This window comes from Betta splendens, chromosome 7 (assembly GCF_900634795.4).
Source record: "Betta splendens chromosome 7, fBetSpl5.4, whole genome shotgun sequence".
In the NCBI taxonomy this organism is placed as follows: Eukaryota; Metazoa; Chordata; class Actinopteri; order Anabantiformes; family Osphronemidae; genus Betta; species Betta splendens.
Window position 1 is genome coordinate 1,961,926 of NC_040887.2, and position 21,167 is coordinate 1,983,092.

The window sequence follows — 21,167 nt, forward strand, 5'->3', positions numbered from 1 at the left end:
AGCGCGTTCAGGTTCACTTTGTGTGTTTCCCAGTCAACAACCTGGCGCCTGAACAGTTGGAGGCCATTTCATGTACTGTAGCTCCAGAGAAAAGCAGATTCTGAGGCCATCTGGCTACTGAATCTTTCACAACGCACGAGGCTCAACCTTCAACGTCTGCAGCCAAATTTATCCATTCATATTCGCATTGCTCCACTTTACTTGATATTTTATCACCGGATACTGACCCAGCACAGCACAACCAAGATGTGTGTCTCCAAGAAGGTCAAGCAAAGAACACAGAGGGGATCAGGCGCTCACACGAGGCCTTCGACTCCACCTCAAGAGGCTGCGATCCAGAAGAAGCTGGTTTCTACTCAGTGTAAACAGGAGAGGCTGCTTTCAGTGGTTTACAGCTGATGCATTTATCTCATTCACGTCTCCTCTAACATGTGGAACCAGAGGCATCAGTCAAATGTTCTACGTTTTCATAGATTAATCTGTGATAATCTGTGATTCTAACACTGTGGATGATTTTACTGCTTTCTCTGACACTGAGTAGCTTTTCCAATCTCACCGTTTCGGGTCTCTCGCCCGCTGGTTCTGACAGCTCAGGTGGAAGCGGATACGAAGCGCTGTTCAGGTTGGTGAGAGTCTCCAGCCACCGTCTGACGATGAGGCACGAGGAGACGCGTCCCACACGCCTCGACCTCCGCCCCTGAACACCACCAGGCCGTGGGCCCGTCGGGTCACATCACACCCTCGATCAGCTTCCTGGTTGGGAGCGCCCCCTCGTTGTCTCGCACAGACGTGCACAGAGGCACGGACAGCCCTTCAGCCCAACATCTGCTGTTTTTAAACCCTGCTGATAAGACGCTTGCGTGTGAGCGCGCTGGGGCGGATCAGGGCGGGCGAGAGCGAACACACAACAAGCCTCCAACTTCTAACCGGGCGCAGAGCGAGATTAGTGGGATTGTGGGATTGGGAAGCGCGCAGGCGAACGCCACAGAAACGGCCTCGGCACCAACTGGAGCCTGTTTCCACGATCAACAAGGGCTCGGCGCTGTCGGGGCCGCGTGTGTTATGAAAACACACGTGAGAGCGAGATCTGCGTGCATGTCAGCAGACGGAGGAGGGGGGCGGAGACAGAACCCGTCACGGGGAGTCAGCAGGAAGCTCTCCTGGGCCTCTAAGCCAATTACTGGAGCAGCATTGATTGAGGCAGCACTTTAAGGCCTCATCTACACAAGTAGTCCCTTAATACACTGGTCAGATCAACCACACTCTGTGCAGCAGGATCTTTGCATCTAATGTCATGTCAGATCGTTTAAGGGATGTTCACAGGATGGATACAGAATATTTACAGCTTTATTTTATTAGGACAGAAGTTGTGAGACTCATCTGCTGCTGAGGCGAACAGCTGCACCCGTGTCTTCAGTTCTGATCAGCTGATCCGAGCACCATCACTCCCATCACATGATCTATGAGAGGGGACCCTCAGCAAACACAAGCCGTTCTAGAGCCGAGCAGGTGCTGACGGCTCAAAAAGCCTTCATGCAAATACATGCACGTATTCAAACAACATTCAAAACTGCAGGACGAGTCCCACATGTTGTTATTGAAGTCCCATTTGTCTAAAATGTTTGGTCACATCACAGAAAACCAACCAAACCTTCACGTTTATCAAAGTAAAGCTTGGTAAATATGTAAATATTAACGGCAGGCGGCGTTTATGGACAGCTTCCTTTATGAAGGAGCCTCGTTTATGAATTTTTGATGAAGAACAGGTTCCGAGCTGTGATTGTTTGAATAAAGGGATGATGGAGCTGCCCATTAAAGCGAAGCAGAGCGCGAGCAGTCGCACAAAGCTGCTGCTGCTCAACACAACGGCCCATTCTTCCAGCTCGCGCCACAACACTCGCAGCGGAGTCGCAGCCGCTATTCTCCTGCTGTTCCCCCGCTCCCTCCCTTTCAGCACGGGGAGGTCAGGAGGGAGGGGGCCGCAGACGAGCCGGAGTATTATTAACTGGAATGCTGTAAAATACGACAAAAGGCGAGAGAATCACGTGGAAGAGGGAGCAGCAGCCTAGTTTAAGTCTGAGAGAGAACGATGGGATGTGGCTGAAAACGCCAGTGGCGTGACATCCCCTAACAACACAACACACACACACACACACACACACACACACACACACACACACACACACACACACACACACACACACACACACACACACACACACACACACACACACACACACACACACAGCTTCCTCCATCGCATCCACCTGCCTCTGGACCAGCTCCGATCCCCACCCACAGCTCCATCCGATCCCGGAGGCCGGAGCTTCACTCCCGGAGGAGCCCACGTCACAGCTTTACCTCCACGGCGCCGCTGCCGCCGCTCCCCGGGAATGTTGTGCTAGAAATCCATGCAGCCACAGCGTCCGTGCATCAGCCAGCTGCCTGTGGGCGACCGCCAGCTCCCCGCTCATTCAGGCAGCAGCTAGTGGGCAGCTGCCGTTTGTCTTCAAAGCTCCACAAGCAGAGCAAATTAGAGGTCCAGCCCAGCTTAGAGGCTGAACCCGTGTCTGGGGCCAATGGCTGCAGCCCCTCCAGACTCCCGCCCACTGTCGCCCTCCCTGCTGCATTCTCACTCTTTCCGTACCATCACCCGACACATGCTGCTGTACGGGTTAATGCATGGGTTCCTCAGATTGCGTGAAGACGGGAAGGACAGCACTCGTTTAAATAGAGCAGAGCTCCTGTGATGAGTGGATTACCTGGTTAAAGGTGTTATTTATTTACGCTGCTTTGAGACAGAGCCTGGAGTCGATTAGGACCTGAGGAGATTAAGACTCTGGCAGATGAAGGAAAACTTTAACCTGCACCTGACAAACACACCTTTCTGTCCGGACCCACAACCTCAGCCTCCTTAAAACAGAAGCTTCAGCAGAACTGAAGCGAAGCAGCACAGATTTTAAAAGTTAACGTCAAGGCTGGACCTGTTTTCATTTCAAACTAAGCCTACGGTTCTGTCAACACGCAGAAACACGTCACTGAAGCTTTATTATTATTTCTTTAATATAAAACAGGACCATCACGCTAATGTCTGCTACCAGATACAGAACGTGGCTGGAGCCAGCAGATTAGCCAAGCTTAGCATAAAGACAGGAAGCAGGAAACGACCGTCCAAGCTCCGTCCATTAACAGATGAGCTTTAGCACATTTACTCATCAGTGTATGAGTATGTTGATCTGTGAACAGGCTCCGGTCGCAGCGCTACAACAGCAGCTTTATATTCTCACACCGCTGAAATGACAGAAAGCAAAAGTCAAGAAGCTGCTTCAAAGTAAATGATCAAAACATCCGATGAGGCCCTGAGAATAAGGCGAAACCACAGTCACATGAGTTGGAGCTCTTTAGTCACACTCGCTGCTCGGAGGCACGAGGCCGGCGAACGCTGAGCCGCTCCAGTTGTGCTGCTTCACACAGACGCGTCACCTCGTATGGGTTCATCTCTGACCACCGGCTGCAGGAGGCACCATGCAAACCCAGCCGGATCAGAACCGCCATCTCCAGCCCTCAAAACACCAGTACGGCTGCGTGTGGGTGCTCGCGCTGTGAGCTGAGGAGGCTGCAGGACCAGGCTCAGGGTACAGTCTGTTCTCCACCGCAGCACAGAGCGGACCTGTTCTGCTGCGTCGTTCCTCCTGGATAATGTGTCATGAGGCGTCGCTGAGAGGCTGCAGGAGGCTGTGGACAACGCGCGACGTCACGGACCACAGCCTCCGGAGCCGCTCTCCACCACCGGCCAATCAGTGATGATTAAACAAGGAGGACGCCGTGAATGAGCTCCTTTAAATGCTGTGTGCTTCATTTTAACGGTAACAGACGATGCCTGGATGTGTACACACACACACACACACACACACACACACACACACACACACTTGCACCTGTCTTCATCCACCATTACTATGCAAAAACAAATATTTGAGCTGCCTCCTCAACGAGCGAGGACGCCGTCCTTTTCCAATCCCCGGTGAATCGAGTGCTCACGCGGCCGATATCTGCTCCCATGAAGCGAATCCGACGGAGTCGCATGTGAAAAGCAGGCAAACAGAAGCTGGGGCCCACTCATCCGTTACAGGAATGAATGGCCATCATTAGCATGAGGCTCCCCAGCAGCACCCTGCAATGCAGCGACACACACAATGGCGAGTGCCACGCTTCCCCCTGTCTTCCCCCCAGAGAAGCCTTTTGTTAGAGCGGCATCTGGACCTGACCTCCATGCATTCGAGGCTAATGACTCCCTTCTCTGCTCCCTCTCGGCTCCTCGTCGCTTCCTTCTCCTCTCCTATCGTAGCCTCCGCTCAAAAACCTGCTCTGCCTCTACAGCAAACACCCCCCTCCCCCCTTTTTCCTCTCCTTTCCTATAGCCTGTCCTTTCTTTACACATAGATCCCCCTCCTTTCCTCTCCTAGCTAAGGAGAGCAGCCATCTCCTGCTTCTTGAAAAGAAGCTCTGTGTAGTAGTGGGCCTTACACAAAGCCTGCAGGGCGAATTAGAAGCAAAGAGGAGAAAGCACCAGGGCTCCCGGCCATCTGTCCCTCTGGGCTGGACGTGCCTGCTCCCAGTGTGCCTGCCCCTCGCTTTCCCTCACATAATTCCCACCCCTGCCCCCACCTTCCCTGGTTCCTTAGCCTATATACACAACATCAAGCACACACTCCACGCCATGCATGCATCACAAGCTTCAGATGGCGGCCAGCGCTGAGCGTAGTGGGTCGAAGGAGGGGAGAATAAGGAGCTGCCACTTGCCTGGATGCGATGCGAAACCGGAGCCAGCAAATCGAGCCGTAATCCCTTCCTTTGTGTGAGCGGCAAGCAGAGAAATGTGTCTCCAGCAATGATTTCCCCAAGATCGGCAGCGGAGTGGAAAACAAGGAAGCGAGGGAGTGAAGGACACCGAGGAAGGGAGCGAGAGAGACAGACAGAGAGGGAGAGAGAGAGAGAGAGAGAGAGAGAGAGAGAGAGAGAGGGGATGGAGGGTGAGAGCAGCGGAGGCAGGGAGACAACAGGAGCAGCTAGAGTGTGACAGAGAGAGACAGAGGGAGGCAGCGAGCGCTGCTGAGCCACAGGGACGCTGACAATCACTGGAGGATTGGAGGCGAGGAGGGGAGAGGAGAGCGAGCGAGCGAGCGAGCGAGGGAGAGATCAGGTGGGGGGAGGGAGGATCGCTCGGCTCTGTGGCTCCGACGGCGGGATAACGCCGAGATAACCCTCATCCCCGAGCAGCAGCTGTGGACGTGAGAGGGAGAACGATCCCACCCTCCGTCAATTATGACACGAGCTGCACGTGAAAAAATGAGCGTCTGTAAAAGCTATGAAAGCGAGAGGAGGAGGGGCACACACGCACACACACACACGTTCACACACACACACGTTCACACGCTCACACACGCGCGCACACACACACGCGCACACACACACACACGTTCACACACACACACGTTCACACGCTCACACACACACACACGCTCACACACACACACACACACGCGCACACACACGCGCGCACACACACGCGCGCACACACACGCGCGCACACACACACACACGCTCACACGCGCACACACACACGCACACACGCGCACACACACGCACGCACACGCTCACACACGCACACACACGCTCACACACGCTCACACACGCTCACACACGCACACACGCAGGCCAGTGGTGGAGGGAAGGCACCTGTTCGAGTCAAGCATGGGGACAACACATGCTCAGCACTGGGGGAGGAGACACGCAGACAAAGGGAGCAGAGGCCTGACAAGCGTGCCTTTATTTGACTGCTTTTGTGATTCTGCCTCGTCATGCCTGCAAAATGTTTGCATGTGTGTGTGTGTGTGTGTGTGTGTGTGTGTGTGTGTGTGCGTGTGTGTGGGAGCGACACAATAAGCAGGAGGTGGTGCTGATAGTAGGTCACCAAAGGCAGAGACAGAAGGGTAAACAGTGTAAACACCACCACGTGCTGTGGCCATGACTCATATTATTACTATTCTTCACAATAGTTTTCCACTTTGTGTAAAGATCTTGATTTATGGTATAAATGCAAATCAAAGACGTTGCAGCTGTTTCACTCCAATGGTCCAGCTGCTTTTAACAATCCTCTGTTGACCACCATTTAATAACCTCATCATACGATCTGCTCATAAAAGCTCAAGAGCACTTTTATATGTGCACGTTTTGTCTGATGATGAAACAAGCAGCCTTCTTAGGACTGGTTCATCTCCTTCCTCTGAACTTAGTAACAGATGTGCAGCGGCTCCAGGATTATCCTGTTATTGTTCAAGACGACTTGCAACAGTTACATGTATGTGTAAATCATCAATCCCGTATGTGGTTCTCAGTTATTCATTTCTTTAAGTCTCTGAGCCACAAAAAAAACTGGACTTTTGACTCCTCATCTCAGGTCATGTTGTTGGAGGTGTCTTCTGTTAAGGAAGTTTAGCTGAGGTCAGTTTGGAAGTTGTAGGTGGTGAATGAACTCAGTCACAGTCAGTGTAAATGGCAGAAAAGCAGCCATTCGCTCTGTACATTCAACTACTTTAGGATTATTTAGTAAAACAAATTTAACTCAGTATTTTCCCTCTGCACAGAGAAAGAGCGTATCAAACACGGGGGTTCAGGTGCAGAGCGGAGTCTGAGCGTCCTCTGAAAACTCCCCGTCGTCCTTTGATGTTTGCGAGAGCCCAAAATGTTCATCACATAATCAGGCAGGAATCTATTTTCAATATATCAGAACACAATAATCCCACACGGGCGCCGGGAAAAGCTCAGAGACGGATTTACCAGTCACGTGGCGGAGCGTAGAGCCCGAGTGAGAAAGCAAAGAGAGGGAGAATAAATTAATCTAGGCTAAAAGGCCCATTTTGATAAGGAGACGCACGACGCAAGCAGATGCAAATGGACACAAACAGGCGACATATGCATACGTTTGATAATCAAATCAGTTCCCAGGGGCAACACACACACACACACACACACACACACACACACACACACACACACACACACACACACACACACACACACACACACACACACACACACACACACACACACACACACACACACACACACACACACACACACACACACACACACACTGCTGCTTTGTTGCTTTGTGGTCATTGTGACTCCAGCACAAACAGGATAAACATACATGGAGCCTGAAGTGAGGATCTGCATCACGCAACGAGGCCTCCAGCGTGACGTCAGGGCCCAGCTGTGGAGCCTGGCACGGCGCTGCCTGCTTTTTGTATATTTAATGGCTGTGAGACAGCTGCAAACAGCGCGTGTCGGGTCAAGACACGAGAGTCTTTGATGAGCGGCAATAAATGAAACTACAGTGACGTATTGTTTGGAAAGCGCTGCTCCGTTTTCATCTGTTAAAAGGAGCAGGTGTGGGTTTCTGTGATGAACGCAGACACAGGAAACGTTGCAGATGCCAGGGTTCTACTCACAGGGCACAGCGTGGCGGTACAGGTTGGCCCGGATCACTTTCTGCAGCTCGTGGTCAGCGGACGACTTCTGGAACCTCAGGCTCAGGTAGTGCTTCAGGTCCTTGTTGAGCCTGTGACCTGAGGACAGAGACAAACAGCTCAGGTTCTTTCTATTGTCACCAAATGTAAGACATTTTTCCTGCCTCCATGTAGAGACTGAGTCCTGGCTGCCGTTGGGACGCAATAATTCACTGCTCGGTTAATTTAGACATAAACGTGGTTATTGAGGTGATATTGGATAATTGATTAAAAGCCCCTGTGATTGGCTGGAGTTTCCCGGCTTACTAATCCCCCGTCCAATCAGAGCGGCTCATGCTGCTGGCTGAGTTTGAACAGGAGTCCGGTGCTCACAATGGGGCCAGATGGTCAGAGCTCGCTCTCACGCCAGGGTCTCATTTAGGAGCATTTAATGATCTCCAAATATATCATCTCTGTCTGAGGGAGCTGGCAAGCAGTTCTTGGGGGAGGTGCCATGGCCTCCTGTTGGCTTCCTCCTGGCTCCGTGCTGCAGCAGGGTCAGTGTGCTGACTGGGGAGGTACAGGAGGAGCAGTACTCCTGTACTGCTGGAACCAGAACCAACTGGGATCAACACTGTGCCGCAAGTGCATTAATCATATTACCAATCTGCAAACAAACGGGACCCTAACGATGAGCCACTGCTTGGAGATGAGAGCTGGGGCTGAGGTTGGACTGTGAGCATCCGTCTGAATGAGTGCCTGCAGTCTGACAGGACCTGCTTCTGGCAGCATCAGTGTAGCAATGGTGAAAGTGGAAATTGTGAAATCTGTCCTGGGAGGTGTGGCCTAGTGATGACATCATCGTTTGTCAGCCTCACATCCACATCCTCCCCCGTGTGCATGAGTCTAAATACAGAAGCATGAGTCCCAAGAAACACAGCAGAGAATCGAGCGCTCCCGTCCCTCACATGCATTTAAACTCCCTGTGGCACAGAGCTGGTGTTAATGCATTCCTTATTTTCAACCAGTCTCAGAATCAGACACATGATTCAGTCACGGGACGTGATGCTGCTCCTGGTTGGTCCACTTTCCACACGCAGCCCACTGTGTAATTCAGTACAAGCACAGCACAGTCAGGTAATCGTTACCTAGCAACCAGCCAGTGCTGACAACCATCGTTACAGGCTGAGCTCGGCGAGCAGCAGTCAGATTGTGAAAAACCACGACATATGGACACACACAGACGCTTCCTTCAGTCGGTGCTTCCTCTGTCTGCTTTACATGCAGACAAGATCTCATTTAATGAAATGCCTGGCTGCTGCAGCACCCGCACTCATGTCTGTGCTCGTGTCTGTGCTCGTGTCTGTGTGTTCATGTGTGTGTGTTCATGTGTGTGTGTTCATGTGTGTGTGCTCGTGTCTGTGCTCGTGTGTGTGTGTGTTCATGTGTGTGTGTGTTCATGTGTGTGTGCTCGTGTCTGTGCTCATGTCTGTGCTCGTGTGTGTGTGTTCATGTGTGTGTGTTCATGTGTGTGTGTTCATGTCTGTGTGTGTTCATGTCTGTGTGTTCATGTCTGTGTGTGTTCATGTCTGTGTGTGTTCATGTCTGTGCTCATGACTGTGCTTATGTGTGTGTGTGTGTGTGTGTGTGTGTGTGTGTGTGTGTTCGTGTGTCTGTGCTCATGTCTGTGCTCGTGTCTGTGTGTTCATGTGTGTGTGTTCGTGTCTGTGCTCATGTCTGTGTGTTCGTGTCTGTGCTCATGACTGTGCTCATGACTGTGCTTATGTGTGTGTGTGTGTGTGTGTGTGTGTGTGTGTGTGTGTGTGTGCTCGTGTGTCTGTGCTCGTGTGTCTGTGCTCGTGTGTGTGTGTGTTTGTGTCTGTGCTCGTGTGTGTGTGTGTTCGTGTCTGTGTGTGTTCGTGTCGTGTGTGTTCGTGTCTGTGTGTGTTCGTGTTTTGCTCGTGTCTGTGCTCGTGTGTCTGTGCTCGTGTGTCTGTGCTCGTGTCTGTGCTCATGGCTTCCTCTCAGCTAAGGGTCTCTGCAGGAGCATCCCCTCCTGTGGCTCCACGGCGCCCGCCGGGGCTGAGCCGCCCAGGTGTCGAGCTCCATCAATGATAAAGTCATCAAATATTCAATATTCATGAGGATTAAAGCGCTAACGACCACAGTGGCTCCTGTGCGCTTCAAACACTGGGCTTGTCACAAATGCTGTTACGTTAATAAAAGAAGAGGCTGGTGATGCTGCAGACGTGTTCTATCCACATGAAAACCGCTCCTCGCAGGTTTAGACAAACAGTAAACTCACGCTCTGATGTGATGGATTTCAAAGGTGTCACACTACGATTTAAGACACAGAATCTGCTAAAATATACCTATTATAGGACAAATGTTCTATTTACTACAATGTTCAGCTTCTCAAAAGTTTTGAGACCTTAGACTGAAACAAAAGGAGTTTCTCAGCGGTTTTCTGCACATCTGCTTTTTTTTTAAAGTTGAAATAGGTCAGATAGAAGACAATCGATCTAGATCCTGCTGCTGTTCACAATGACACTGTACAGAGTCCTAGTCCACAGCTGCATACGTCTACCGAAAACCAGTTTAAAGGCTGATCCACATCAGGAATCACTGGTTTGAAACAGAATGTCCCCAAAGGTTCATGACCCAGGCTACAGCAGAAAACAGACAATCACCATGTGTCCTGTAGTTGGCATCGCCCCATCAATAAGTCAACACATCTGGAACGAGCTGTAGTCACAGAGTGAATAGGACAGAGGAGAAGTAACAGTCCAGTCCAGTCTGTAACTGTGCCTGAATGTCTGTCGCATCAGGACGTTGGGAGGGACGATGTTCTTGATTCTCATAATAACACTCACTCCGTCAAGGAGGATGTGTGAACGGAGACAGTGTCGCCGTGGGAGACGTTTGCACGCCCGCTTCATAAAAGGCTGTGTGTGACAGCGGCCACGGATGAGACAGGAGAGAGATGTGTGAGAGAGAGAGAGATGTGAGAGAGAGAGAGAGAGAGAGACACACACACAGATTGAGAGAGAGAGAGAGAGACACAGAGAGAGAGAGAGAGAGAGAGAGAGAGAGAGAGAGAGAGAGAGAGAAAGAGAGAGAGACACACACAGATTGAGAGAGAGAGAGAGACACAGAGGGAGAGAGAGGTTTAACCCAAATAACAGCGGATTATACACATCCCTCCTGCCTCCAGTCAGCATTACATAACCTTAAATCTAGTTATGCATCTCCGTCTCATTTAGGGAATGGGCTGGAAGGTGGGGGCGCGTTCTCAGAAACCTCAGGAGATAGTGATTCAAACATTCTCTCACATGTTTATTCCTGTGAACATGAAAGGACCGTTACACTCACTCACATGTTTCTCCTAAAACATTGAGATGTGATGATTTTCATGTTACAGCCTGGTATAAATACAGCGAGACTTGGCCTGTACATCTGTGGGAGGACGAGGCCCCCAGTGCTGCATAACAGCTGTCGCCGCCACAGGACGACCTGTCAATCACAGTGTGTGTCACCGTTCAGCTGGGCCTGAACCCGTCCTCCTCCTCCAGCTCAACACTGCCCTCTGTGACTACAAACCTCACCAACCAATAGGCCCGTTACCACGGCAACCCAGAGCCGGCTACCACGAGGTGAGCTGCGTGCGGTCATTATGGGCTGCTGCCCCCCAGTGGTGATTCTTTATCCGCTGTGGCTGCAGCCGTTCAGACATCAGCTGACATCAACCGTCAGTTCATTTAAGTGTGTGGGGATTCATGCATCATTTTAATGGGAAATATAACTTTATTGTCCAACACTGTACAGGAGCCTCCACCAGAACCAGCGTGTTAATGTTACACTCATTCATTAGAACACGGTCAGTACTTTCAGTTGAGTAAACTCCTGCTTTGGCTTAATAAAATATGAACACTGCTTAAACAAAACCCAGCGTCGATGGGTTAATTTAAATCCTAACCTCAGAAGCACTTAAAGCTCTGCAACCGTTCAGTAACTAATTAATAGAAGCAATATACACAGTACGAGATAAGGAGGGTGTGGAGAAGGAAACGCCAGATTTGATCCCCAGCTGAGCATAAAAACAGACCACATACACGCGCACGCACGCACACACGCACACACGCACATATATTAGTGCGACTGTCGTTCAGCAGCAGCAGGAAGTCAGACGCAGTGAGGACGTTTCACCGGCTCCTCTGTTAACGGCACCAGCGTGTCTGCATCCTTCCCTGATGAGGAGCTGTGGCTCAGCACAATCACAGGCCCAGAATCACGCGTCGACTGTCCATCAAGCCGCGGTCTCAACCTTTAAATGGGTCTGTGCCGTGGTCAGACCCGGGAACGATGGCACCGAGCTCAAACCCGGCACAAAGAGGAGGCATTTCCTCCAGAGGACAAATAATATTGTGTTTCCTCCGGCGGATTCCAAATAATGGCCTCCAAGTAGGAACTGGAAACGCGGGTTCTTAAACAGTAAATCCCATTGTTTCAGCGGCTTCCTGTGGGTCTCAGGACATCCCGTCAGTCAACACTGGACTCTAGTTACAGATGAGAGCGTTTAACTCTGCATTATCCAGCTCAGTGAGGAGGCTGTGGACAGACGGAGCCACAGATGAAACGGGTTAAATGTGACGGCCTAATGGGCTCACGCTCTGCAGCTACGGGCTGAGACAGGACATGATGACTGCACTAAGAGATGAGCTCCAGCCTCGATGCTGCGTGTGTGTGTGTGTGTGTGTGTGTGTGTGTGTGTGTGTGTGTGTGTGAGAGCGTCATGAGCCCTGCAATGAGCCGGGTACGGGCGGAAACAAAACAGCAATCACAGCGAGGTCTAATTACCTCCACCACCAGCCACACCCACACCTTCATCCTGTTCCAGTCAAAGCCATCAGTGAGTTCAAACCAAACAGGGCCACACAGGCAACGCACCAGGAGCCTCTCCCACTTAGTTCAACGCTGACTCTAAACTGGGCCCAACAACTGCTTCCACTGGTTTGATGTGTAAATAATTTATTATGAACCCCCCCCCCCCAACACAGACACCCTCAGCGACTACGGACAGTTCATGTTCTGACCCAGTTGTCCAGTGCTGATGCTGAGTCAGACGCAGTGGTGCATGATGGGAGAACATGTTTCAAGGAAGCGTCTTCAGACACACACACACACACACACACACACACACACACACACACACACACACAGCCGTTCTGCTTGGCTGCACCGCATCTGTTCGTGGCTAAATATAACTGGAGGAACACGGCCCGCTGCCCCCGCTGCTCCCGCTGCTCCCGCTGCTCCCGCTGCTCCGCGTGCGCCGACTCGGCCCACGGATGAAGGGGCTGCAAATGTGAATGAACGAAGGGGAGGTTGAGACGGGCGTCAGCGATTAGTGGAGTCATTTGCGATACTGAACCCAGCGCGCTCCACATGACAGGATCTCTATTCTCATCCTGTCGGGCTCATTGGGAAAATAAAGGAAAGCCCTTTTTGTGGCACATCTCTAACAAAATGCAGACAAATCAGCTATTTTAGCGCGGCCCTCGTTCCCGTTTCCTTCCCGGGCCCCGCGTGCGGCCCGGGCCCCGCGTGCGTCGGCTGCGCGCTCAGCTCTGACTGTAAATGTCACTCCTGTCGCACACAAAGGGGCCTCCTCCAGGAGCCGCTGCCACGTCCACACCGTCCACACCTCCAACAACACACCAGTTAATACTGTATGAGCAAGACAGGACTAGACGAGGCTGGAGTTCAGCCCGTGTGCGTCTCAAGGAGAGGAAAGAGTGTAATTCCCACTAATTGGTACCTCTGACGTTATAATTGGCATGTGCACGTACACAAACGGAGTTTCAGGGAACTACAGGACCAGAGATCCACAGATCTATATTTGAGTCCTCTACTCTGGTCTCTGTATTTACAACTCAAAAGAATTAACATATATGGAACACCCACTTCTACAAAAATAGCCCTTCTAATCTAATCAAGGGCCCATCAAACAGACGAGCCGACGAGAGGCCCCACGGGAAGCTTCGTTAAATTAATCATGTGACGCTGCGAGTATTTTGTCCGGACGTGTTTGTCAAGATTTAGCTCAAATGCTTTTAGCCAGAAAGTGACACAACATTAGAAAAGATTAGCGTCAGTCTGCATCAAACGTGACTCACCAGCAGCAGACTGACAGCTGAGTCTGACTGATTCCTCTGGCAAACGGAGACAATGTAACAGATGGTCTGGAGACGAGCACGGAAACAACAGCCACAACGGGTCTTCAGTCACCCACGAGTTCAGCCGTGGCCATAAAATACAAAAAGGCGTTTCCAGCAGGAAGCTGAGCTGCGTCTACGGCTCCGCGCCTCAAACAGCCTCAGATTAAAGGCAAACGCGTGTCTGTGACGACGCATCATTTACTGCTCACAGCAGAGCAAAGCAGCAAAAAGGGAGAAACAGCAGCTTCTCCGTCACAGCTGGATGCCACCAAACACAGACGACCGGGAGACATTTAACACGGAGGCATGAAAGACGGCGACGGCGAACGGTGGAGGTGAGAGAGAAGGAGGAGAGGCCTTTGAGTGAATGGAGACGGAGATGAAAACGGCGCTCAGTGTTGAGCTGAAAGTGGAGCCGTCACCTGATCCCTCAGTCTGATTCACCTGTTTAACAGCAAACCTCCTAATCCATTGGGAGACTGACAGAAAAGTAATCAGTACGGTTCTTAAATGACTGCTTCCTTCATCTTCTGATTCCAGCTCCACATGTTAAACGTGCATCTTCACATCAAACATTCAACAGTTCTTCACCACGAGGTTTCTTTGTAAAACTGACCTGCTGCTCACTGATTATGTGCAGAGTTTGGTTAATTATTTGTGAAATGCAACAGCAACAAAGTAAATGCAGGCATTTTTACTCAGCGTTAAATACAGTGTTGGTTCTACTCACCCCCTTCAGGTTAGGAGACGTTTAGGACAAACAGTTCATCGACTTATTGAAATGTACAACGGTGATAAACCAAAGAATTGACCGTAAAGCTAAAAGAGAGAGAGAGAAGAAGCTTTAGCAGCTTTAACTGCTGCACCGAAGATGAAGCTCAGACCAAAACTTACCAACAGAACCAGAACCAATGACGCTGACGGTCATGGTGCATGTTCCTGAGTGACACAGTCCCGCACATTCACTGTTAACTGATTGACATCAGGCTCTGCTTGTTTCATTGTTTGTAATCTGTAACCGCCCAGTATCTCTTGGATTTTTACATAAATACGTCCAGGCTCAGGTTTCTAAATGGAGACGGTTTCAGCGCAGCAGCGGATCCTTCTCTAACCTGCAGGGTGTCGTGGCTGCATTCAAGGCTATTGTATATGAAAGGTGAAACATGAGGAGTCACCCTTCCTTCCCACGTCCTTCATATTAGTCACAAGAAATCCCCCATGGGTGGAGATGACAATGGAGCTGGAGCGTTTCCAATGCCAAGCCAAGCAGATTGGAGCCGGTGTTGAGTTCAAGGACCAAACCAGACCCAGCGCCTTTTTAAAAGCTATTTCCTGGCAGGAACTGTCATTTATCATGTGGTTTTATTTAAACACAAACCAATGAACCGATCTAACTAAACAACTCGATGCCAAAACAGGCGTTAAAATGTGTATTATTCATTTTACAGCTTAACAGCAGATAACACTGACAACAAGCCTCACGTCTCTGACCTCTGGGAGCGTTACACACCTCCTCTCCCCTCCCTCACCGCTGCCAGATGCAAACAGCTGCAGCCTGAGGTTCCTTCCTTATTTGTTCTTCAGGATCACGGTAACAGAGCAGTAAAGTAGCTGAAGGAGCAGCACAATGAGATATTTGTCCTTTTCATCTGTCTGCTGGATGTTTTAAAACTATGTTCCTGTGACTGCGCTTCTTTCTAAAAGACATTCCAATCAGATTAAGCTTTGGAGCGATGATCTAGTGATAAAACACAGCTACTGTACCATATATAACCAAGGTTCTATATTCAGAACAGAGACAAACACAAAGGAATAAAATATTGTTGTTCTGAGATTTGAGGCAGTTTCAGGTCAAGTTTTCAAGAGGCAGCGGCACAAGATGAGACAGAGTGAGTTAAACAAGTTAAGCGCTCAAAGTAAATTTAGCTGACACCGTGAGCTGGAGAAGAACGCTGCCATGATTATCACACTTCATCAAAACGTCTAAATTTACTCTGGGAGTTCGGTGATTCAGAGGCGCAGCTGGAAGAAAAACAGCAAGTGATCTGATAGACGCGGGCGTGTGTCGGTTTGGGGTAAAGCTGGAGGAGGGCTCACGTCTTTGCCCCCGGCTCAGACTGACACACACAGACGCTGTACTGTACAAAAAGACATTCAAACGTATACATGAACGCAGAAAGTCAACAACTTGGGTTAAGGGAGTAACTTGACAAAGAAACACCACTGGATTCAAAATAACATCAGATCCTGTGGAGGGTTGAGGTTTGATCAGCGAGTTGCCTTATGGGTATTATGCAAATGAGTTCCAGCTGCGCACACACAGCTGTTGACAGGTCATCGATCACAGAGTGTGGATCTTCTGTGTCTGTGCCGACTGCGTCACAGTAAAAACTACATCATTACAGCTCGTCATCGTTCCTTCCAACAGCCTCAAAGCAGCACAAGCTGCAGGACAGTAACGGGAGAAGATGGAGCGAAAGCTGCTTTGATTCAGATAAGAGCTCCTTCTACCTGCCACAAGCTGCAGGTGAGGATGGAGCACGCGCACACGCACGCGCACACGCACACACACACACACACACACACACACACACACACACACACACACACACACACACACACACACACACAGCTCCACCTGCTCGACGCCCTCAGTCCTCTGCTGAGCTTTAGGGTCAACACTGGGAAGGAGCTCATGGGAACCGCGTCCGGAGCCTCTGGGATCAAAGGCTGCTCTGTTTGCGGCGCATGTGCTTTGGTTCAGGTGTAACATGAAGAGCGGCGTTGGATCAGGACAAGAAGACTGATGTTGTGGAGCTAATGAAGGAAACGAGCCCAGTTCCAGGTTTACGTCACGCTTCTAAACCTGACAGCTCACATTCACAACTACACAAACTGTCTCCACATGTTTGGTGTCAATAAATCTGATTTGCGGTTCTGACAGCCGATAACTGTGGTGCAGAAAACAATTCAGCGAAGACGTGCAACAGGAAACAGGAAGTGATGAGTTTGAAGGAAACAACAGTGTTTATATTAAACATCAGGAAGTTCATCAGAAGAACTTCACAAAGCTTCAGCCTGAACGTTCCTGACGACACTGCAACAACCTTCACATCATAAACGATGCCTCTAATTAGGATTCAATAACGACATCAACAGGTTTAGGTCTGAACTTTCCAAAATGGCTTCCTCTCTATGTGTCCTATGTCCTATAATGCTTATTCCTTTAATCTGAACAATGTGCACGTCCCAGTCACCAGTCACAGCCTGTCTCACTGACCAAGGCCACGCATGAGGTTACTCATAAACTCAGGTGACCTTGTCTGTCGCAGATGTTGTTGGTTTTACGGTCATCTGCAGCCGCGCTGCTGGAAAAGACACACACACACTTTACTAGTTTAACGTCAGTGTCAGACGCGAATCAGGCGCTCGCAGTAAAAGCATTCACACACTTGCAAATCCAGCAGCTCATGTCGGCTTATGAAGCACTTGAACCTCTGGAGACTGACTCGAGGAAGGGCAGAGATGGAGCTAAGCAGCAGGAGGAAGCCTCCAGGGATTATGGGATGTTACACAGGAACAACAACCACTATCATGCACAGCATCAAATGAGCACAGATCAGAACGGGTTGGAAACCGTGAACAGAGGCCTTCTAGGGAAACCTTTCCTCCAGCGCTGCTATTTGTAACTGAAGCAAGGTGTAATTACTGCTTCAAACCCACAACAAAATGAAAGAAACCGTCTAAAAGTAGATCTGTGACTCATGAGTATGAAGCAGAGGCTGTGAGGGTGCGTAATCCACTCCAGATGTGTAGAGGTAGGAGGAGCGCGGCTTAAATGTCAATTTATATCCACTATACGAGTGTGTGCGCGCGTGTGTGTGTGTGTGTGTGTGTGTGTGTGTGTGTGTGTGTGTGTGTGTGTGTTGATGCTGCAGGGAGTGACAGAAGACGATGAAGCAGCCAATTGTGAGCTCTTAAAGCTGAACGCTTCTTTTCTCCGTTCGTCCTGATTAGTTCAGAGCGATGACAGATCCGGATGTGGAGCTCGTCCCCAGTCTAAAAGCTGGCGGTCATCGGGTATAAACAGCGCCAGCCTCTGCCCACTGGAGCATCACGGCCACAGCTCCGATGCTCCGGGTTTCATTTTAACCCCGTTTTTACAGCACCTGGGGCAAAGTCTGTGAATTACTGCTGGTTGTTGAAGCTGGAACCACAAAGGCTGCCTGTGTGTGTGTTATTGCTCATCCGCAACACAGATGCTTCATAAAGGCCAATGCAAACTTCCAGCATGAAAGCATGAAAATACGAACGTGTGCGGCTTCTTACGAACTGAGATGAACACGACAAAGGTCTGATTCAGCTGCTCGTGAAGGGAAGAAACACAAGAAGCGAGTGAGAGAGCTGTGGGAGCTTCAGGGACACACTTTATCAGCCAGATGCTTAATCGAACCTGACAAGGACTCGGTTCTTAAGGAAATGTGAGGTCTGTGTTCTCTGGGACACATCACAGGAACGTGACACGTCCTCTGGAAGTGCCGCCAGCCACCAGAGAGACTGCTTCAGTGGCTCCAGACCGGCCCGTATCACAGAACACACCTTTATATTCAGACTGGAAGCTTCACAGTCAAAGCTTGGCTCAGACACTCGATCAGGACGCACACACAGGCTCCACACAGGCTCTAAGGGACTGAACCGGGCCACAGACACCGGGTCACCGGCGCCGTCAGCGGCCAGAGCTGCTTCGTATCAGATACAGAACCTGTCACTGAATACGAAGACTCACAACAAGACAGAGGCTTCACCGTTCACCTGCGAGTCATGTGACGATAAGAGACCGGCGCCGCGGGGTCGAAGTCTTCATCACCTGGAGCCCACGCCCTCCGTGCACTTTAATACCAGCATCCGTCACCACTGGAGGTCACGCCCCGCTGCTCACCTGGAATGTGGGCCTCGCTCACCTGTGAGCAGCACCGGCACCGGTAACAGGAGCCGACAAGGGGAGCGAGTCCGGTTCTGGTTCTGGATGGGAGCTCACAGACCCTCGCTGTCTGTGAGCTCCCATAAACCCCTGCTTTAATTAGAGCCGGGAATGTGCTGATTCACCGCATTATTAACAGGGACGGACGTGTCGGTCTGAAAACTCAAGGTGAGCGCTGGGTGCGAGTAAAACAAACGCACAGCAGATGTGGAGCCTTCGTCCCAGGGGTCGGGACTCCGGGGGTCGGGACTCCGGGGGTCGGGACTCCGGGGGTCGGGACTCGGCTCCGGGGGTCGGGACTCCGGGGGTCGGGACTCCGGGGGTCGGGACTCCGGGGGTCGGGACTCCGGGGGTCGGGACTCCGGGGGTCGGGACTCGGCTCCGGGGGTCAAACATGGACGCGCAGCAGCCGACGAGGCTGAACTGCAGCTAAAGCCCCTTATGTAACGCCGTTAATGATTTCCCCTGACGGACGAACGTAAGTGCGTGAGGCGACACGTCGGCCGGTGATGAGCAGAGAACGTCCAGATAAAGACAGAGCGTCTCAGACGCAGAAGCGTGAGCGGTGAAGCTCATTGAACGCAGGCAGCGCTTCTGAAGCCAAACACTCATCACTCAGAGCGGCGATCAGTCGATAGAACGGGTAGTGATTATTAACAGAAACAATGACTGGCTCCAAAGCAAGGTTCGCTTTTACAATGACTTGATTTATTCAACAACACCTAGTTTGATTTTGAACTGCAGCGGAGATAAAACCAGCTGTTTGTTCATTACTGGTGTCATTTCAGCAGCCACATTATTTAAAAATAAACTATTAGTGACCTCATTACAAAGAAAACAACAGTCACCTGAGAGAAAAAGACAGAAACAGACTGAGGCCCGAGAAGAAAGTAATATCACACTGCAGGAAGGGCTGCGATAATTGTTTAGTTTAGAAAATATTACAACACTCATTCTGGTTACTGAGCTTCAGGGCGTCAACATGGATGAAAGTTCACGACTCAAAAGGAAAGCGAGAAAAGGAGAAACAGAACAAACTGGTGGAGGAGACGCTGCAGAAAACACAGAAGCTCCCGTCAGTGGCCCAATCTGTGACCAGGTCTGACCCAGAGTTTGACAAAGCGAGGCAGGAGAGCTGTCAGCACCGCTTCACGTCAGAGGGGAGCGACAAACAGCGGGAGCGGCGGCCGCGCGGCAGCAGCGCGGCAGCGGTAGCAGCGGCAGCAGCGGCAGCAGCGCGGCAGCGGTAGCAGCGGCAGCGGCAGAGCTGCTTCTCTGCCCTGATTCACAAAAAACCCATTCTGCTGTGTGTTCGTTCTGCTGAGCCACATGGCAACGACCACACACACACACACACACACACACACACACACACACACACACACACACACACACACACACACACACAGGCGTTTCTTACCTTGACGCACAGTTTTCAACCTGACGGGACCCTTGCAGCACCTGACCACCGTTAACACGTCATACAGCGGTAGTCCGGACACGGACATGGCGTCCACCTCCAGCAGCAGCTCCCCCTCACTCACTCTCCCGTCCAGGTAGACCACAGCATCCTCCTTCACCTCCCCGACGTACGCGAACTCTCCATTCTCTGCTCCCCCGCGCAACTCCACGTTGAGTTCCCCGCGCGCGTCCCGGATCACCGCGCACTCGCTCACTTTGGTGACCCAGTGGTTCTTCTTGTGAATGACTTTTGACATGGTGACTACTCCGAGCCGTCAGGTCGCGGAGGCGCAGCGGTCCGCTCGCGCATGGCTCAGGGTCCCAGCGGACCGGAAGCTTCGGGCTGCGTGGGGATGCGCGCGGAACGGAACGCTTCCTCTCCGCTCGCGAGCCCACGCATGCCGCGTCCACGGACGCTCAGAACCCACCTTGTTGTTTCCGCATCTTTAACAACAACAACAACACGCGACAATCCGCGCTCTCCTTGAGTCCACTCCACGTTCACACACCCGTGTTTGCGTCAGTCTCCTCTTCCTGTCGAGTAATGACACTTTTGTGAACTTTCCAGCGGAGTGAAACCATTACATGGACCTTTGCTCTGATCTGCTGCTCACTCGACGGGCGGCGCCTTTAAGCAGGTAACAAGTTCATCCTATTTGCTCCTGCGCCGGGGATGGAGACCGGCGGAGGCTGCGCATGCGCACAGCTGCTGCTCCGCGAGGGAAAGTCCTGGCGGAGCCCACACCTACCGACCGAGTCCCGAAGCTCGTCCCCGCCCACCGACCCGAGCGTTTCTAACCGGCTTTACGGCGATACCCACATCTAATCCCCCACAGGAGCTTACACGCTGTCGTTATTCATAAATAATGGACACAGTCGCGCGTAATGGAGCTGCAGGTTTAATAATGTTATTGGTTCAAACAGCAGGTGACGACCCACCGTTACTGAGTCAAGCGTTTCATTAAAGGGCAAGCCCGAATAAAAGACAGACGTGAC

General features: G+C 51.1%; 1 protein-coding gene across 18 annotated transcripts in view; it reads right to left on the bottom strand.

Annotated features, from left to right (window-relative positions):
- Nucleotides 1–20,801, bottom strand: part of LOC114858257 (membrane-associated guanylate kinase, WW and PDZ domain-containing protein 1-like) — a 59,183-nt gene extending 38,382 nt beyond the window's left edge. For 6 of the 18 annotated variants that reach the window (XM_055510427.1, XM_055510426.1, XM_055510422.1 and 3 more), the window contains exons 1-2: nucleotides 20,131–20,797; nucleotides 7,515–7,631 (exon numbers count right to left, since the gene is read on the bottom strand). In XM_055510427.1, coding sequence (XP_055366402.1) covers nucleotides 7,515–7,631; nucleotides 20,131–20,428 — 415 coding nt within the window. In that variant the 5' untranslated portion in view covers nucleotides 20,429–20,797. Of the gene's footprint in view, nucleotides 1–2,267; nucleotides 2,323–2,361; nucleotides 3,443–4,268; nucleotides 4,294–4,803; nucleotides 5,134–7,514; nucleotides 7,632–20,130 lie in introns of those variants that run through there. The other 12 variants (XM_055510425.1, XM_055510429.1, XM_055510428.1 and 9 more) reach the window with 9 other exon arrangements.
- Between the last annotated feature and the right edge of the window lie 366 nt (nucleotides 20,802–21,167).